The sequence below is a fragment of the Peromyscus maniculatus genome, chromosome 3, assembly GCF_049852395.1.
Source record: "Peromyscus maniculatus bairdii isolate BWxNUB_F1_BW_parent chromosome 3, HU_Pman_BW_mat_3.1, whole genome shotgun sequence".
NCBI classification, from domain to species: domain Eukaryota; kingdom Metazoa; phylum Chordata; class Mammalia; order Rodentia; family Cricetidae; genus Peromyscus; species Peromyscus maniculatus.
The window spans coordinates 150,896,426-150,915,810 of record NC_134854.1 but is presented as its reverse complement, the minus strand read 5'-3'; the positions used below and the strand labels follow the sequence as shown (position 1 = coordinate 150,915,810).

The window sequence follows — 19,385 nt, the reverse complement described above, 5'->3', positions numbered from 1 at the left end:
TGTAAGCCACCATGTGGGTGCTGGGACTTGAACCTAGGCCCTCTGGAAGAATAATTGGTGCTCTTAACTAGTGAGCCACCTTTCCATCCCCTGCTTCTTGAATCTTTTTTGTTTGTTTGTTTGTTTGTTTGTTTTGTTTTTTTGAGACAGGGTTACTCTGTGTAGCTTTACGCCTGTCCTGGAACTCACTTTGTAGACCAGGCTGGCCTCGAACTCACAGAGATCCGCCTGGCTCTGCCTCCTGAGTGCTGGGATTGAAGGCGTGCACCACCACCGCCCGGCCTTGCTTCTTGAATCTTAAAGAACAAAATACCTAAAGTGTATTGAAATGTGTGCTGTATAAACAAATTTACTTTGGCAATGATTTTTAGAACTTGAGTTAGAAATTGCTTCATCTAATAAGAGTCTAGGGCTGGAAGCTTAGCAGTTTTGCTAATCAGTGGTGAGCACAGAAAACAGAACTTAAATGACCTTGACTGTCTGTCCAGTCCTTTCTTCTGTGCACACACAGCCCCTGAGGCTCTTGGCAGACTCTGGTTTGAGAGCTGCAGAGGCCCGAGACAGCAAGCTTCTCACACACAGTCCAGACTGCAGGTCTGGGAACTACACTTTCAACAGAGTCTCCAGTCCATCCAACCAGTATAAATTAGATAATACTAAAAGTCACTGTAGGGGTAAGGGGGTCTGACTATTAGTCCTCAGTACTGATCTGTGGAATTAGTCAAATAACTGATTCACTGCTATTTGCTTTGAGATGTGGACAATTTGGTGAGAAAGAGTTTTACAGCCTCAGAGATCGATTGATCCGTGTTGTGGTGCTGGAGGTGGGACTCGGGCCTTCTGCATGCTAGACAGGCCCTCTGACTCTGAGCTACAACCTCAGCCTTTGGTGCTTTCTGTAACAGGGTCTTGCTATGTGGCTAGGCTGACCTGATACTGACAGGCACCCTGCCTCAGCCTTCCATGTGCTGGTGTTGTATGTATGAGTCACCAAGTCAGGCTAGAAATTTAAAAATCACCTATTACAACACATATAAATGGAATGGAACATCAAAGACTTCAAAAGGTAACTATATTCTTGCATCGAGAAAATCTGGTTAGTAAATAGTAAATAGAAACACTATACACTAGATTAAGAAACACTGTGTGTGTGTGTGTGTGTGTGTGTGTGTGTGTGTGAGAGAGAGAGAGAGAGAGAGAGAGAGAGAGAGAGAGAGAGAGAGAGAGAGAGAGAGAGAGGTGGGATGCTAGGGTTCAAACTCTGGGCCTTGGATGTGCAAAACAAACCCTCTGTCACTGAGTTCTATCTCAATCCTGGTTCAACAGTGTGTCACTATATAACATAGACTGGCCTCGAACCTGTACCTTCTGGCTTTGCCTTCCACTGGGGATTAAGGCCTCGCACATACTAGACAAGCACTCTACCACTTGGCTACATCCCCAGGCCTTAGCTGGATTACAGGTGTGTATAACCATGCCTGGCCTTCATCGATGTTTCAGTTACAGAAAATGTGGAAATCAAAATCAACGCTAGCAGAACATTTAAAGCACCAAGAAGAGAAAACGTAAAGTGTACTTATCATTAAATGAAAATAGATGAAATAAAGTGACCCAAAGGCCCAGAAACTATGCCTCTGCTCTCCTGAACAGGCTATACTTTGGCATCAACCTGAAAGAAAATATTCTTTCTTCACAAGAAGATGGGCAGAAGCCTTGGCTCCGTGAACCTCTTCAAGGATGCTCTCTGGGCTTCTGGTGGTCACATTTACAACATGGCTATGTTATGAGGACAAAGATCCCCTCTACCCAGTCAAAGGCCCCATTCTTGTCCATGTGTTGAATAGTCACTGTAGTCACTGTGCTTTTGAAGCCTCTTTTGAGCTATCTAATGAAACCACTTTTGACCAAGAGAAGTTGTTAGAGGCCTCAGAGCAAGGCCTGTCCTCCATGAGCAAACAACAGCTTTTCCAAGGTGTCAATCCAAGGAATAAGTGAATGTTTGTGCAGTGAAGAGATTGGAAGGAGGGGGTGAATGTGCGAACCGAAGACTTGGCACAGTGAAGATGTGGTTCCACTGGCCAAGCCAAGAACAGCATATCCATGCTTTGTCCAGGTTCTTAGATAGTATAAATATGGGAGGTTGACACCAGCCACTCCTTCACGTGTCTGAATGCTCTTGTCCACGTTCTGTAGTGCATTGGAACACACTGGGCACTTAAAGGACAGGCATTTCTATGAGCTCTGTTTAAATTATATTGGAAACTATTAGAGGCTGATACTCTAATTTTTTTTTAAAAAAAGTAAATTTTGAATACTGTGAAGACTATAAAAACCACAAGGTATTCATTTACTGAGAAAACGAACTAAATTTTCCTTTTAGGTTTTCTACAGAAATTTTCTACAGAAATCACTTCATAGGTCTCACCTTAAAAGCAAATTAGTATAATTAATTCAATGTTGTTCTTCTGACACAAAATAACCCTATAGTTTTGTGCACCTAAAATCCTCACTGCTAGAAATGCTTTAATTTTGACTTCCAAGTATTTTCAATATTTACTTATTTTATGTTAAAATGCATTTAACTATCAAATAGCTGATGCCTTGGCCATTATGATCAGGTCAACTTACAAATGACCGAATGGGGACCTTTAGAGGAGGGTAGGATGGAACTATGATGTTCTAGGTCAAACACTGCTATTTCCTATTGAATCAGAATTATCTGTGTATTTCTTTCAACATTTAAGGGCATTTATTTCTTGGAGAGATAACTGTGAAATTACCTCTAAGATAATTACACAATACAATAATATAACATAAAAACTGGGAAATCAACAAAAGAGGCCTAACTTCCAATTCCCCCAAGTTAAGAAAAAAAAAATTTTTTTGAAGAACAGCCAGGAAGCTGGCTGAGTGGGTAAAGCACTTCTCAGTAGGGCACGGGGAAAGAAGACAGCCCTTCCCTACAGGGAGTGTGTGCTTCTGCCTCCCTCTAAGTAAGAAAAAGATTTCAATTGGTGGTTGAACAAAGCCTGCCCCTCCCTCCATGTGTGGGGGCCACATCCAATCAACTGAGACCTCACAGAGCAAAAAAGGCCAGGTTCTGCCTGACTTTTGAGTTGAGAGGTCAGGTTGTGTCTGCCTTGTCCTTGGATGAAAGAAAGCATCACGGTCTTCAGATGTGAGGTGCTGGAATCGGGACTGGAGATAACCTCATCGGTTGCCATGCTCCTCGGGCCATTGAGCTTGGAATGGGACCCTGTACCAGTTCCCTGGGGCTCCAGCTCCCTGACTGCAGATCTTGGGTTTAACTCTCTCTTTCTTTCTTTCAAATATGTAACCCACCAAGCAAACAAATAACAACTGAGAGGGCATGACTGTTACTCTTACACCTAAAAACACTTTAATGGAGTCAAGTCGCTGTTAGTATAAAGTGAGAACAAAGTAACCCCACCATTTGGTATCTCGGTTTGCTCACTGCATCCTGCTCAATCCGCATGCTAGCCATTTTAGCTATGTGGGCTCCTTGCACTTGAGAGACTTGCTAATGAAAGTCTGCACAGGTTCACCTTCGTTGTCTTTTTCCCCTGCAGCCGTCCCTGTGGGTACCAACGTCCATCCACCCTGCTCCGCACCTGGCCTTTAAAATGCCTCATGTTAGGCTGAAGAGCCTCAGAGTGGGAGTAATATCTCTCTTGTTAATTAATGATTGCATACTCACTACCTTTGACAATGAATGACAGATTACTGTACAGGAATTCTCCGGCTAGGTTTTATCCTTGCCCGGTTAATTATCTGAAGGGCTTTCAAAGTAATATTTACATGGTAGGCATTGACAAGAAGCCAAAGATAAGAGGAATTAGTGACTTTGTGTTATCAGAACTTAACGTCAGCAACAAAAGGATTGTAGAGCCATTGAAACTGATTGTAAATGATATCATATCTTATACAACAACAGTCAGTCATAGTAGTTTGGCTGAACATACCTGATATTTACTGTTGCAGGAATATGTCAGAATCGGTGGAAATTAGAACCGGCCGGAGGCAAACTCAGACTGAGCAAGAGAGTGTGTCCCCCTTAAACATATTATCACTGTGCCACAGTGATATGATACAGAGTGGTGGAAAGATAGGTGTGTTCAACACAAGTCACAGTTAAAGGTAACCTTTCAAATATCACCACAGAAACTGCAGTGAGCTTAGCACCCAGGCTTGAAGAGTGATCGGGCTTGTTTGAGATTGCCCAGACCCACCCAGCTACGAATATTTCAATTTATTTTATTTTGGTTTTTTTTTTTCATGTAGCAAGAAATAGAAAAGATAAACAGGAAATAGGACACAGCTTCTCAGTAGCTCTCCTGTCCTTCAAAGTACTAAAACTCAGTTTTATAATCTGGGAATTGATATGGAAAGAGTCTTACTCAGGGAACTCACTTTCATCTTATAAACAGAGAGAAAGGGTCATACCTTTTCCTTCAAAATAACACACAGGCTCTGGGTTCAGCTTGTTTGTGGCCTATGAGCTTCATTATATTACTTTCCTTATTTCTACCCAAACTCAATTTCTGAAATTCATATCTCGATGTGTCTTTGAGCCAACAAATAAGTCTGTGTTGAGAGGGCGGTGTTAGCTGAAGGTGAGTGTTTTGCTGAGTCTGTGTTTCTGTCAATCAAATTTGCAGCTTCCTGCGGAAGGATGGGAATTTGGAAGATGAACTGCATGTTATAAATGATTCCTTATGATTTTAGGATTCACACACATCATGTCTCCAACTTTTGTATCCACTGCTCCAAGCTTTTGGCATTTTCTCTAGTGTAAAACTGAAGTTAGAGATTCAACGTGTCTTCACCGATGTATTGTTGGGCATCTTTAATAAGGTTCCATTTCATATTTGTCGGTCTGCCTGGGTGGAGTGATACTTTGGATTAGGGGATGCTTGGCAAATGGAAGGGTTAAAAACTTGAGCTTTGTTTATGAACTTGGAAAGCACTTGGTTCTGCACAAGCAGCCAGGTGGATGTACTGACTTGGCCCGCCTTGGAAGCACCTGTTTCTCCCCCAGTTACCTCTCTTCAATCACTTGTCCACAGTTGCACATCATGCCCGGAAATTTCTTGTCAACAATAATGAAGTGATGTGAGAGTTAAGCGTCTGGGAACAAAGGGGCACCTCGACTTGTAAAACAGCTTATTGTTCAAGAAGGAAAGGACTAGTTCCCTTTCAAAGGATTGCCACATGAGGAACTGAATAGTTTTGTTTAGTTTGAAGCATAATTAGCTGCCTATAGGTTACTGGTCTTGGGTAATACTGCAGTTGTGTTGACTTTACCATTTCATAAAGGGGAACTTGAAATTCAATGTTCTCAGGAATGCCAGGATAAACAGCTATTTTCACTCTTAAAATGGACTATGATTAATTATGCTGCTGGGAACACCAACAAAAGTTTTAAAGCAGGTAATTCCAGGACCACTTTGTGGTGCCTTGCTCACATTCACAGTGGCCAGGGAAACACACACATGCTCCCCTAGGCCTGCAGCTCTGACCAGCCAACTGATGATGCAGACTTCCCCATTCTCTATTCCTTTTCTAAATGGATGCATTATGCAATTATATCATTGCCCATGATGCTAATATCACCCACATGTTATAACGATTCCTGAATTTCTGTCTACATCTCTGTTCCCACTCACGCGTCTTGTTATGCAAGTGGCCTACTGGCGATAAATTCACCTCCTACTTTCTGTGGACCCTAAATCCTCCTTGTCTATTTTGGTCCTTGTCTTGCTGCACTAAGTGCAGCAACATTCACCTCGGTGCCTGCTTGACTTCCTCCCCTCTTCAATCCCTATCAGAACAGCTTCAATTCTAAGAAGTAGGATGAAAACCAAAGAGCAATTGCCCATGTTGAGGCCCTTGACCTTGCCAGCCAGGATTGTCTTTGAGCAGTTTCTGTGGTTTGAGGTTTTTTTCCCCCCACCATTCTAAGTCTACCTTCCTGTTTTCTGTAGAATATAGGAATTATTATACTCATGACCTTTTTTTTTTCTTAATAACATGGTCTTACTGTGTATCCTGGATTGGTCTTGATTTTCTTTCCTATCTGCAAAATTTCTAATCATTCCAACATTTCCAATCCCCAAACACCTCCTTATTAAACTCTTCAGTAATGTTCTCATTCATACCGTTAATGTGATTCCACAGAACACTGATTATAGTTCCAAAACAAATTATTGTTTGTATCAATTGGCATTGACATTCTAGGTTTGCATATTCCTCTGAAGAGCCAGCGAGTTATTCTTGGTACTGCTTATGGGTTTGTCACAACAACTTGATACAGCCCCAAAACCCTCACAACATGCATTCTCTCATACCCTGGAGTTATTTTTCTGCTACATCACTTATACTGGTTACAACAGTTACCTGTGTGCTTAGCTATTAAATCTTTGTCTTTCTGGTAAGATGATCGCTTCAGCCATTTATATTTCCCTATTCATATCTACCACCTACCATAACACTGGTAGATTAGTAGATTAGTGTGCATTCAATAAAAAGCACCCTGAGTAAGTACAGCCGTGGAACACATTGACCCATGTGGTACTGAATCTCTCAGGTGGTTATAGGGACAGAAATTTGTACTACTGTCCTCACTGACCATAGGTCACAGTCAACACTTCTAAAACAACAGGCAGGCTGAGAAGAAGGAGACGTACTGAGCAACGTTATATATGACGAGTGAGCTCAGAGACTGAGACCCAAAGGCCCTGAACTGCCCCTTTTAATGCTTAGATATGATGAGCGAAGAACACAGAAATGGGACTGGACTAAATGTATGTGACCTCATGCTTACAGAGGAGATAACACAGCAAAGCCTGTATGTGGTTCTCCTTTGTCTCTTTGTGTGATATAACTGGCTCCTAAGAACAAAGCAAGACTCCTAGAATGAGATCCTTAGGTCTACTATCTGTTGCGGTGAATCGCAGGATTTTTTTTTTATAGCCAATGATTAGTCAGCTTTGCATCACTACCAAAAACACCTGAGGCAGTGAATTTTATAAAGAAAAAGGGTTTATTTAGTTCTTAAGAGCCTCAAAGTTCATTGGTTTGACCGTTGGTGATGACAGGACTGGATATTCACCACACCAAGACTGAGGTGCTTGTGTGTGGAAGATCTTAGATTTCCAAACAGGAAATCCCTTCTAAGGGGTATCTCCAAAACATAAGGACCTCCCACTGGGCCTTACCCAGCAAAGGTCCACCATCTCCCAACAGCACCACCTTGTGGGCCAAGCATTAGTTATAATGGACCCTTGGGGGACTGCTCACATTCAAACCAAAGCAGCCAGTCCTGAAGGCTTCAGGGCTGCCTTTTCGGAAGAGGGGCTCTCATTTCTATGACTCCTTTCAAGAGACAAGAGCCCTTAGATTGTATGGCCCTCTTTGGTGAGAAAAGGGAGCAAGAAAATGGAAGACAGCATCTGCGGGCCTGTGCTGTCTGGAGTGCAGTCATTCGGGACAGATTGCTGAGGCTCAATGTGACAGGGTGTATCTGACTTTGTTCTTTTTCTTGTACATCCTTAGGCTCAACAGAACCCACTGAGAATACAAGCATGTGGCATAGTGCCCTTTCCTATGTTTATTTTAGGTATCATAGGTACTTTATTTTATGTTAACTGAAAGTAAGTTTGCATTCACCCCCTGATATCTTGATGTAGTATAAAGGCCATTAACTCAAGAATCTATTCCTGAATGAAACACCTCCCTACCTCCCTCTTCTTTCGTTCATTCCTTCCTTATCCTCTTTCTTATTTCTTTCCACCTTCTCTTCTTTTCTCCACTCTTTCCTTCTTTCTTTCTGTGTTTATTTCTTTCTTAGTATTTGATTCATCATGTCTTTAAATACAGAAAATTGAGCCCTGTTTATAAATGATTTTCTTTTACGTTATGAGATTATAAAAGAATAACTTGGCATATTCAGTTACCCATAAAGTGAGTCTGTATGAAGATGTGTGATCCTGAACACATTTTCCCTTTGAGAATCGTATTAGGACAGTGTTTTGCCGAGATATTTTCTTCCAAGTGTTCCTCCCTCGGTAGTGCGGCATTGCAGCTGCTGTCAGCCCCACGTGGAGGATTAAAACAGTATGAACTCCTGCGTGTCACACAGCTGCTTTCTTTGTTTTTCTCTTCTTCCTGTCCAACTTGCACAGCCGACTCCACGCAGGCCAGCATCCAGCGAACTTTAGCCGGAAGTTACCCCTGGCGAGGTAACAGGAGAGGCAATGTAAAGTGATCAGTCTCCAAAAGGTAATTGATCTTCTATTCTATGAGACTATAAAAGCAACGACAGAGTTAGCACAAGAGGAAGGAAGGAAAGCGGAGCACCTAGGTAGCTGACTTCTGGTGAGAGGAGGAGAGAACGCTTCGTTCAGAGTTACCCGTCAGGCGCTGGGACAAAATGGTGCCTACCATTTTGCTCAGTGCCCTTCTGCTTCATCTCGCTGATGCTGTGGCTTCAGAACCGTAAGGGAATTCTAAACTCTCTGTATCCAAGTACTGGCAATACCGTCTCATTAAATAGATTCCATGTTAAAATCTGGTTGGTTCATTATTCTATTTCAACTTCAGTGAGTGTGGGTTTGCCCTCCAAGTGTTGAGCAAAAGCCAAGTGCTGAGAATGGATGCCCTTAAGACACCATTGTGAGCATCCGTTTTATCATAATCCTGCCTGTGAAAACTGTACAGTTCGGGAAATCCTTCCGTAGCTCAAGTTGCTGTTTGTGGACGGTCGACTTGACCAAGTGCTGACTGTTCTCTTTGTGCAGGCGATACATCCTGTGGGTTTCTTCTGTGGTACAGCGATTTTCCCCAGAAAAAGCCTGCCTTCATCTTTTGAACCTCAACGAGTCTGTGTCCTTGAGCGTCATCCTAGAATATGATGGATCCACTACTACTATATTTGACCAGTCCGTGGAAGCGGGGAACTTCTATGCTTGCACAAATTTCAAAGTGAGGCACCAAATTTAATGCAGCAGGAGTGCAAGTGGGAATGGGAACTTACTCTCTTAAAGTTGCTTTTCAATAACAAATCTTAATTTGGAGTGATTTGCAAAATCAAGGGGGGAAATGTGAAAATTTCAAGAGAAGCAAAAATAAAGGAAAAATTTTAATGTACAGCATATATTGCTGCTGTTGTTGACAGTTTTCTATTATAGGAAATGATAAGGTGATTGCTATTTTAGAGAATGAATGTGTTTCATGGAGTCTAAAAGGAAAATGAAGGTTAAGGGTGAAGGGCTTTGGTTCGGGACAACATGAAAAGAAATAGACAGCAAGAAGACAGGAACCTGGATTTATTTTAAAAGACCCTTATACCGAGTCAATAATTTCAACAGGTGATCAGTGAGGTTTTTGTTAGGAAGTAAGGAGTTTATAAGGCTTGGACTGTCTGACCATCTAAATTAAGACACACAATCTTCCCATCTCTGCTCTTCTACATAAACAGGTGTCTCAGACATCCTCGGAGCAGTTGGCCTTTGTGACATTACTTGCTCAGGGAAACACCCTTAAAATCTCGGAAAGGAGAGCTGTAGCAATCGCTGCTGAGGAGAACGCAACTTTTGTGCAGACAGACACACCCATCTACAAACCTGGAGACACCGGTAATTCCCTTTAAAAATACGTTCTCCAAATTAACATATAAAATTTAGTAAAGCTCGTCTTTGATGCCATTGACTGCTGTCCTCCCATCATCTCTAGTTATAAGATGGTGTCCTTAGACCAGGAGCTGATGTTCATAAATTGTATACAGATCCTACTGACAGGACTTCATGGCACAGTGGTTCCCAGCACAGAAGGCAACGTGTAATTGTTTCATCTAAACCACTGGTCCATAACATGCCTATTTGACAAGCTCATTTGTTTTCTTTTTCAAGCCAATTATTTCATCCTTGGAGTAGAGATAATGAAAGTTTCTCGGGACTTTCAGGGAAGAAATGAGAGTCGTTGTATGAACAGTGCCGATCACAACAAAGCTGTCACCAGCAACATTTATGGGTTCTATTGTTCTATTTTTATATTCATTGATATAACACGTGAAAGTCAGAGCCTTTCTGCTTTCTTTACAATTGTTCCAAGCTATAGTTCAAAGCAGCTTGCTTCAAATTTTGGCTCTGTTAATCAATGATTGACTTTTGACAAGTAAATTCTAATCTTTGAGATTTAATTTCTTCATTTGTAAAATTTAGGGTTTAGAGATGAAACCACCTGTGCATTCTGTCCTGATTTTTAAAAATAGCTGAAAATAGACTTTATTTTTGCTTAAACAACAAACATTTATTATTTATGGCAGTTGTAGAACCTGCTGATGCCACTGTGTCAGAAGTGGTTTCCTCCAAGGAGTCTCTACTGTGCTGTGACTGACATGGCCATGTCTGGGGCAGGGGAGTTCCTACAAGGAGTCTCTACTGTGCTCTGACTGACATGGCCATGTCTGGGGCAGGGGAGTTCCTCCAAGGAATCTCTACTGTGCTCTAAATGGCCAGCTTATGTAGACTTCTTTCACTTTTCTTTTATAATTAAAGTCAGCACACAAGACAGTGAATTTCATTATGACATTTTCACATATAATATGGCAAAGATAATCCTTAAAGAGAGATGTTCACTTCCTGATATCCTCTTTACTGCTTTTATTAAAATATTAGAATGAGTGGTACATTCACAAGAGCCAACATCTTTCATTTGTAGTTCTGTTAAAGTAACTTAATTTTGCTAGCATCACTTTCAAGGAAAAATATACTTATCCCCTCTCATAAACGTTTCATAGTTGTGCTTCTGTGGATAATTCTGTCACTAAGTCTGTTCCAAGATATCCCAGTCTTATGTCTTATGGTCAATAGGGTAAAAGTTTCTAACGGTAGTTGGTGTCAGCATTGGAGACAACAGGAATCATTAACAAAGGGACAATAAATACAATAAGAGATTTTCCCCCATGGACTCCTGACATCAAAGGGTCAAATGAGAGCTAGGGGGAAGGGGATGCAGTATTCTGTGATGAAAAAGCAATTAATTAATCATGGCTGTAAGGTGGGAATCACAAGAAGAACACTTTATGGCCTTGCCTTCTGTCCTTTTAGTTCACTTTCGCATTGTGACACTGAACACCTGGCTCAAACCTGTTGATGACGTGGTGAGTCCATGATTTCTGATGGTACAGTGAAATTCAAATCTACTAATCAAATCCATTGCTATGCAAAGCACCATTCGGGAATGTAAGTCAGCATACTTCAGATGCCTACACATCCGTGCTTATTCCTGTGCTATTCACGATAGCCAAGGTACAGAACCAGCCTAGATGTCCATCAGCATACGGGTGGATAAAGCTGATGTGGTGTATGTACATGATGGAATTTTATTCAGCCATAAAGAATGGAATTAGTCATTTGCAGAAAAATGAATGGAACTAGAGTTCATTGTGTTAGGTCAAATTAGCCAGACTCAAAAGATAAATACCATGTTTTCTTTCATATGCAGAGTTACATCCAAACACACACACACACACACACACACACACACACACACACACACACACGAGACATGAAACAGGATATCATGAAGGTAGAGAAATGGTTCTAAAGAGAGAAGGGACAGAGAGAGAGTAGGGGAGAGAGAAGGAGAAAATACCATGATTTCTCTCATAAGGGAATCTAGACTTAGCTATTTATTCACACACACACACACACACACACACACAAACAAACAAACAAGCGAAGGGGGAGGTGGGCAGACAGGAGAGGGTAAAATGAAGTGGACCCAAGCATGATACATGTGTGAAAACTTGGGGGCAATACTATTTGGCAAAAGAATATCTCACTAAAGTGTTAATCTGTGTTTTTTTTCTTTCAGTACCCTTTAATCACCCTTCAGGTAAGACATCTACTTTCCATATCCAGTTTAAACCATCCAGATCAGGAATGGCGTGCTTCCAGTTTTTAGTTTTATATAACTAAAAAGTAAGATGACTGAAACAAATGGTTAGAAGTAAGTTTAAAATATAATTTTAAAAATTCTGAAGATACCTAGGAATACTTATTTTTTGTCCACAAATCCTGAAGAGTAATGTGCCAGGAATTTGAAAACAGAAACTTGTTTATTTTTCCCCACTGTATGTTATGGTTCTAAATCATATCACCATTGATGAATAAACATATTTTATTGATTTTTATTAGATGTCTTGCACTTATTATTTAATTGGTTGTGCTTATAGCTTGCTTGTAAATAGCAATCAATCCCTGTATTTTTTTTCTCTGCATACAATATGTACTGCCATTATTAGTGAACTGGAGGTTAATATGGAATGTAGGCTTATAATTCACAGTAATGTGGACAAACACGGATACTCACAAACGCCCAAGTGACCTGTCTGATATTTGGATACCTTAAGCTTTTCATATTGGTAACATCCTTAAAATGACATGAATCCCAGGTCAGCCAGTCTCCTGTTCTCTGCATTACTCAATAGTTTGCTTTCGCACCTGATCCGGCTACCGCCGTGTTCTGTCGAAAGAAACACAAAGCTCGATTAACGTTGACTTAGATGAGTAGAAGTTCACCATTCACAGTCACACCGTGTCCGTGTGGGCACTCAGAGCAGCACTCGTGTTACCCAGTGTGGTGGAGTGTGGTGTTTTAGCCTCAATGCACATGAAGTCTGGTAGTTTAGAAGTAATTGATTCTTCTCTGTGACATCCACTCACATCTAAGCCAGTGTGGGGTCTCGTGGGCAGCCCTGAAGGAAAAGAGGTCCAGGATATTGAATATTCCAAACTCTAAAGCGGAGGGAAACAATTCATCAAAACGTTTGAAATAGTCTGTGACAGTTCTGATTCCTTACGTAATCTGTTAAACACAATCTCTTTAAAGAAAACTTTTGAACATGATCTCTTTAATCAGAGTTGGAAAATGTAAAATATTTTTGGAAGTAAACTTGTGTGTGGCAAGGTGCTCACAGTAAATGAAGAAGATTGCATTCTAATAACTGTCCCTGCTTTTTAAAATCATAGAAATTCTACATGGTTGTTATTAGATAATCCATGACCAACTGTCCAGACCAGGTAGAAATTTCTGACAAAAATAATTTTCAATTTTATTTTTAATTAATTTAAAAAATATTTTAATCAAATTAATTAAAATTGCTTGTTAATAAAATTAATAATTAATAATATATTGATTTAACTACATGGGTATTTTGCTGGCATGTATGTATTTGCACTACATGCATGCAATACCTGTAGACGCCAAAAGGTGGCATCCGATTCCCTAGAACTGGAGTTACAGATGGTTATGAGCCACCACGAAGGTGCTGGTAATAGAACCTAGTCTAGAAGAAAACTAGTGCTCTTAACCACTGAGCCATCTCTCCAGCCCCTGTGAGAGTCATCTGCAATGTTTGTTAGGACTGGTGTCCCTTATACACTCATTGATTATGAGTCCACTCTGCTTTGGGAAGCACTATTCTGGACTAAGTGTGTTGAATTTTTAATTTCTTGATTATACTACTCTGCTTTGGAAACATAAAAATCATAGGTGTCAGTTATAAATTATTTTTCATATGAATTTTAGTTTTATGAGAAACATCAATTGAATTTGAATATGTTGGAGTAGTTATATGGATTTGAGGTCATTAATTAAGCATTATAGTAGTTCATTCCTTACTTCCAATAACTATGAAGAACGTTCACAATAAGAAAAGCATAATTTTCACATGCAACCTCTGATTGTCCTTTATTCACTGTTTTCAAGGATCCCGAAAACAACGTGATTTTTCAGTGGAAAAATGTGACCACTCTCAGAAACATCACTCAGCTCTCTTTCCATCTGAGTCCAGAGCCAGTGTTTGGGGATTACACAATTGTCATAAGAAAGCAATCAGGAATGACAGTGGCGCATCAATTCACCGTTAATCAAGATGGTAACCGAGTACTGCTTCTGATTCTCCTACAGACGAGTTCAAAGCAACAGAACAAAACTTTTGGGACCCGGGCAAAAGTACCTGAAGCCACATTGGGTCTCGGCTGCTTGCTTTTCTGTCACATCCGGAGTCCGTTCTTTGCCCAGTCTTGACTCTAATCCTTGCCCAACTCCCCTCACCTAAGAAATATCTCATTTTTTGAGATTCAGATACTCTCCTAGAAAAGATGGAAGAGCTAAAATATAAAAAAGAGTGCATTTTTGAGGCTAGCCAAAATAAACAAAACTAAACAAGCCACCACCAAAAACAAACAAAACCCACAGAATAATTGATCTTTAATGAGGTACCATCACAGACCCCGGTGCACCTCAGGGCTCTTGAAGGAAAGCAGCATGCATAAAAACAGTTTGCTCTAGATGCAGGAGCTTTGCTGTCTAGGGATTGTCAGCTGAAGTGTGTTTCTTTGTTTTCAGTATTGCCCAAATTTGAAGTTGAGGTCAGAGCACCAGGGACAATAACTATTGCGGACGATCAATTTCAAGTGACTGCATGTGCAAAGTAAGTGTTCACTCAGATTTATCCCCACAGGGTAAACTAATGTAAGTTTAATCATGAAATGCTAGTTATACACTTCTAGTAAACTTATTGTAGAAAATTTTAAATGTTTGATAAATATAAAGAAAAGCATAAAAACAAACTACAGTATAGTCTACCAATCATATTATAGCTGACTTTCCTCTAATACTTTGTGAAAATTTCCCCCGGTTATATTTATTCTTTTCTTTCAAATTTATCTAATATTTAAAAAACACATGTCTCTACGCTTTGCTAGTCTTTCTATCTATTCCAGTTCCTTACCTTGTAAGCATATCTTCATATGCGAATGGCAATTTTACTTAATTATTGTTCTACTGTATAACATGTAATCTGTTACATTGTACTTTCTAGTAATTAAAACATTGGTAGTAAGTATCTTCTGAAAAACTGTGTAATAACCTGATTTAGAACTGAAAATTGTTTACTTAAGAAGGATTTCACTAAAGGTAATTACCAAGTCAAAATGTATACTATTCTTTTAGTCTTTTAAATGTCATGTTGCTTACCTAACTCCAGCTACTGGTATGAAAGAACGTACTGGCTTCACTGAATCTTTACTGTCATTGAGTGTTCTCATTTTTAAAAAGGAAGGGAGGGAGGAAGGAAAGAAAATTAGCTATTAAAATATCATAGAAATAAAGAAGTTTATAATTTAGTTTGAATTTGAGTTCCCTAACATAAAAACATCTTATCTGCTCTTGGGAACATTTATCTTCTATTTGGGAAATTATTTCTGACACTCTTTATCCTTTCTGTGATATCTTTTTTTAAAATTTAACAATAATGTAAAACAGCTAATATTCATTAGATGTCAGCTACAAAAATTATTCCCACAATGTCATGAGATGGGGGTTGTCATCAACTCATTTTTATAGTGAAAGATAAGCCATGAGTATTGGGATAACATCAGCTTTGTGAATCTTCTGATGACCAGATAGTTACACCTGGGCAGTTTAGCTTCACAGTTATTCTGTCGATTGATAACTGTGCCATCCTATGAACAATCACCCGGTGAGAGCTGTTGAATGCTTCAACAGGAGACATAGAAATACTAACCTTTGGATATTTTTGAATGTTGAAGCTGCAGTCTGGAAAGGGCTACCTGGTGAACACATGAGGGGGTTCTTCATAATCTCCCCCAAGGAATCTTGGAATCAGGTCTGTCTCTCTCAGAGAAGGATCATGACATTTCTGAGTTTCAGTGCAGTGTTCCAGAAAGCTCATTTTCCAATACTTCTGACAGATTACATATATTTTAAATTTTTACTCATTAAGTTTTTCTTCACTAATATTTTAAATCATCTAAAACTGAATGTAACTGTGAACTTGGTTTTGTTTGTTTGTTTGTTTGTTTTGAAAATCAGTCGTGTCCTCTTCATAAATCAAATGCCCAAATTTGCCTAAATTCTGTGGAGAAAATAGCCTCATAGCTGATTAGATGGAAGCACTCAGTTTCAAGGCTTCATGTTTGATTTCTGATGAAGTCCATACATGTCACTATGATTCTGCCCATTTGTGATCATGGATACACATTTTCTCACTAGGTACACCTATGGCCAGTCTGTGCAGGGGAAAGCCCAGATCCGAGTGTGCAGAGAATTTTCCTCCTCTGGGTATTGTGAGAGTGATAATAAGGAAATATGCGAGCAGTTCACTGCACAGGTACAGTCCATGGGCTTGCTCCACAGGCATGTTCTCACTCCGCTTCTCAGAGTGATTTTATTCCTCTTACAAAAAGATTCACAGCACTTTCCTTGTGTGGCTCCAGAGGTTAGAGCTAAGTGAGGTGAAGAACATGGAGATAACACAATGTTTAAAATAATGCCTTGGCTTCTAGGTGCTTTTTCCTGTAGGTTTTTAGACCTACAAAGGAGCTCGTTGGTTTCCTCATGTTCTGTACTATCTGGATGGTCTCCACAATCTTTCCTTGGAGGATCCTTTCTCAGGCAGTTCATTTGGAAACAGCTGCAATCCAGAGTGTTCTGTGTGCATAGACCTCTGTTCTCCTCCATTCTAAATCCTGTTTATGAAAATCTCACCTTTTCTCCCAGGTTTTATCATCATTAATATATTTTTGTCTATAAGTCATTGATCTTAATTTTCATCTTTTTAATTCCTTTTTAAAATATATTTTTATCCATGTGCACACATATGTCTACATGATGGATGTAATAATACTGCCTAGACCAAGTGATAGTTTTGAGGGTCAAATGAGTTAGTGTACCCTTCTCATGTCTAAACTAAAAAAGTTAGTTTTTAAAAAAATAATTAATTTTACATTTTTTAAATTATTGTTGTTAGTAGTGAAAAAGTACATTTCCCCTATTTCAAATAATAGACTTAACAAGTATTGATGTACTTCATTTAAAGGGTGTTGGTCCATCTGCTGTTAGTGTTTCTTCTGGGGGTGGGGGCTTCTTAATTCTTAGGATATGGTTAGCTTTATTCTCCTCCTTTAATTGTTTCGTGCCTACGTTACTTTGAGAAGAATGTCCTTGAGTCTGTAAAGTATGGATATCTCCCTCCTCTTGATGTACATCTTCTCCCACTCCATCTTCCTGCTTTAACTCTTTTTTTTTTTTATTGGTTTAGTAACTTACTGAGGGAGACCTGGGTGTGCAGGGATGGGATGTACCCGTGCTGAAATTCCATGAGACTCTTGGATCCCTAACTTTTTTCATTATTCCTCTGTTTGTTTTTTCAGCTGAAAGATGGCTGTATTTCTCAAACTGTCAATACAAAAGTCTTCCAACTATACCGCTCTGGATTTTTCATGGCATTTAATGTTAATGTAATGGTTACAGAACTTGGAACAGGTAATGATAGTATTTTATGGACAACTTGGGAATACATGGTGGCCCACGAGAAAAAAAAATGGAGTTAGTAACATCATTTATTAATTATGAATTAATTACTGCTCAAAATGGTAAAAAGAAGCATCTTTAAAGGTGGCTTTGTGGGGAATGGAACCACTGAATCCATAGCCTCACATCTACTTAGGCAACAAGCATTCTACCACTAAGATACATGCCCTGCCCTGATGGAGTTTGTGCAAATGATTAATTCCTTCCTGACACTATGTTTCATCATTTCTTACAGGTGTGCAAATCAGTAAAACACACCCTATTTTTATTACGTCAGTGCTTGGCAGCGTGAGATTTGAGAACATGGACTTTTTCTACAGGAGAGGGATCACTTATTTTGGAACCGTAGGTTTGACTAGACTTTTAAGAGGACCTTGTTTGGTTTTCTTTGTCCACAGATTATCCCTTGAAATTTTCTAGACACTCTTTTCTAGGCTCACAATCAACTTTTAACATTACTATGTCTGGTATGTTTGGAAAGTTCTAGGCTAAAAGAAAGCCGTGTATAAAATGGCAGCCTCTCCCCTTTCATATGTAAATACATCTATACCGTTAGTTGATGGGTATTTCTAGTCACTGTAACTTCTGTTGAGTAATCACTATCATGAATTGAAATTTTCCTGTAGAAATGAGAAGTTTTGTGTCATAAGAGCATTAACTTTTCTGCTTTTGTACAGCTTAGATTTTCTGGTCCTGATGATACACCGATGGGGAGCAAACTTTTGCAGCTGGAGCTCAATGGCAAATTTCTAGGAAATTACACCACAGATGGGAACGGGGAAGCTCGATTTTCCATTAATACTTCAGAGATAGTCGATGCACAGATCAGCCTGAAAGTAAGACATCCAAGGGCTGGCAGAGACTGTGAGGGATCCCGCAGAGGCCCAGTGCTGGGGACTCAGGGCGTGAGAAGGCTCTTTCTTAGAGGGTAGGGTATTTTCTGTAACTTGCCTGTCCCTTACTGAAGGGACTCGCTCAGAGCAGAGTTCAGACAGTGAGATACTAGTGTTCTCTTACAGTGACTCTATCATGACCAACATTTCTGCTGTGGAAGTAGAAGCAACATGTAAGAAGATCTGGTCTCTTCCCGGACATAATTCTGTGCATAGATGGGAGGTGCTATGAGACCTCCTTCCTGTTAAACAGTTAAACAGTTTGTCATGGCTCATGTACAGGTGGAGGACACAGAACTTATATCCAGTTCTCTGACTAATTAAAAGTAAAAAGCCAGAACATAGTAGAGATGCCTGTAATTAAAGGTAAAAAGCCAGAATGTGGTAGTGATGCCTGTAGTTCTAGCACCCAAGATGCTGAGACAGGAGAATCTCGAGTTGCAGGCCACACTGGGCTACATAGTCAATCATGCCCCAACCCTCCAGCAGACGTACTTAAAAAATAAAAAACCTAACAGTTCACTGTTGGTCCAATTAGACAGTCATATAACCACGATCATTTTTTATATACAAGAAAGAGAGAATGGCATCATTATCTTACTTTGCATGAGTCAGTTCTCTCCTTCCACCACAACGGCCCCACAAATCAAGCTTGGATGGTCAGGCTTGGTAGCAAGTGCCCTTGCATGCTGAGCCATCATCCAGCCTCCCAGATAACAGCTGTGAGCCAGGTTCCTCCCTACTGACGAGAAGCCTTGCTTGCTCAAGTATACCCCTGTCTTTGGAATGGTCCGTCATTCTAAAGTCTTTCCTTTGTTCCTGTCATGTCAGGCCATGTATGTCCGACCTGGAACCTGCCATCGTCCCAGCTGGTTGGACCCTGAGTATTTGGATGGCTACTTCTCGGTCTCCCGCTTTTACTCCCAAACCAACAGCTTCCTGAAGATCGTTGCTGAGTCCAAGCAGCTCCCATGTGATCGAGAGAAGATGGTTTCCGTACTTTACTCCCTAAACCCTGAGGCCTACAAGGATGACTCAGGTGTAAACTTCTTCTATTTGGTAAGTCTC

The 19,385-nt window shown here is 40.1% G+C and overlaps 1 protein-coding gene across 1 annotated transcript in view; it reads left to right on the top strand.

Moving 5' to 3' along the window:
* The first annotated feature begins 8,371 nt into the window (after nucleotides 1-8,371).
* LOC102921878 (alpha-2-macroglobulin-like protein 1) overlaps nucleotides 8,372-19,385 on the top strand; it is a 43,297-nt gene continuing 32,283 nt past the window's right edge. The window contains exons 1-12 of the mRNA XM_006987853.4: nucleotides 8,372-8,517; nucleotides 8,820-9,003; nucleotides 9,500-9,656; nucleotides 11,130-11,182; nucleotides 11,899-11,919; nucleotides 13,795-13,963; nucleotides 14,437-14,521; nucleotides 16,105-16,222; nucleotides 17,265-17,376; nucleotides 17,660-17,769; nucleotides 18,102-18,260; nucleotides 19,149-19,376. Coding sequence (XP_006987915.1) covers nucleotides 8,453-8,517; nucleotides 8,820-9,003; nucleotides 9,500-9,656; nucleotides 11,130-11,182; nucleotides 11,899-11,919; nucleotides 13,795-13,963; nucleotides 14,437-14,521; nucleotides 16,105-16,222; nucleotides 17,265-17,376; nucleotides 17,660-17,769; nucleotides 18,102-18,260; nucleotides 19,149-19,376 — 1,461 coding nt within the window. The 5' untranslated portion in view covers nucleotides 8,372-8,452. The remainder of the gene's footprint in view (nucleotides 8,518-8,819; nucleotides 9,004-9,499; nucleotides 9,657-11,129; nucleotides 11,183-11,898; nucleotides 11,920-13,794; nucleotides 13,964-14,436; nucleotides 14,522-16,104; nucleotides 16,223-17,264; nucleotides 17,377-17,659; nucleotides 17,770-18,101; nucleotides 18,261-19,148; nucleotides 19,377-19,385) is intronic.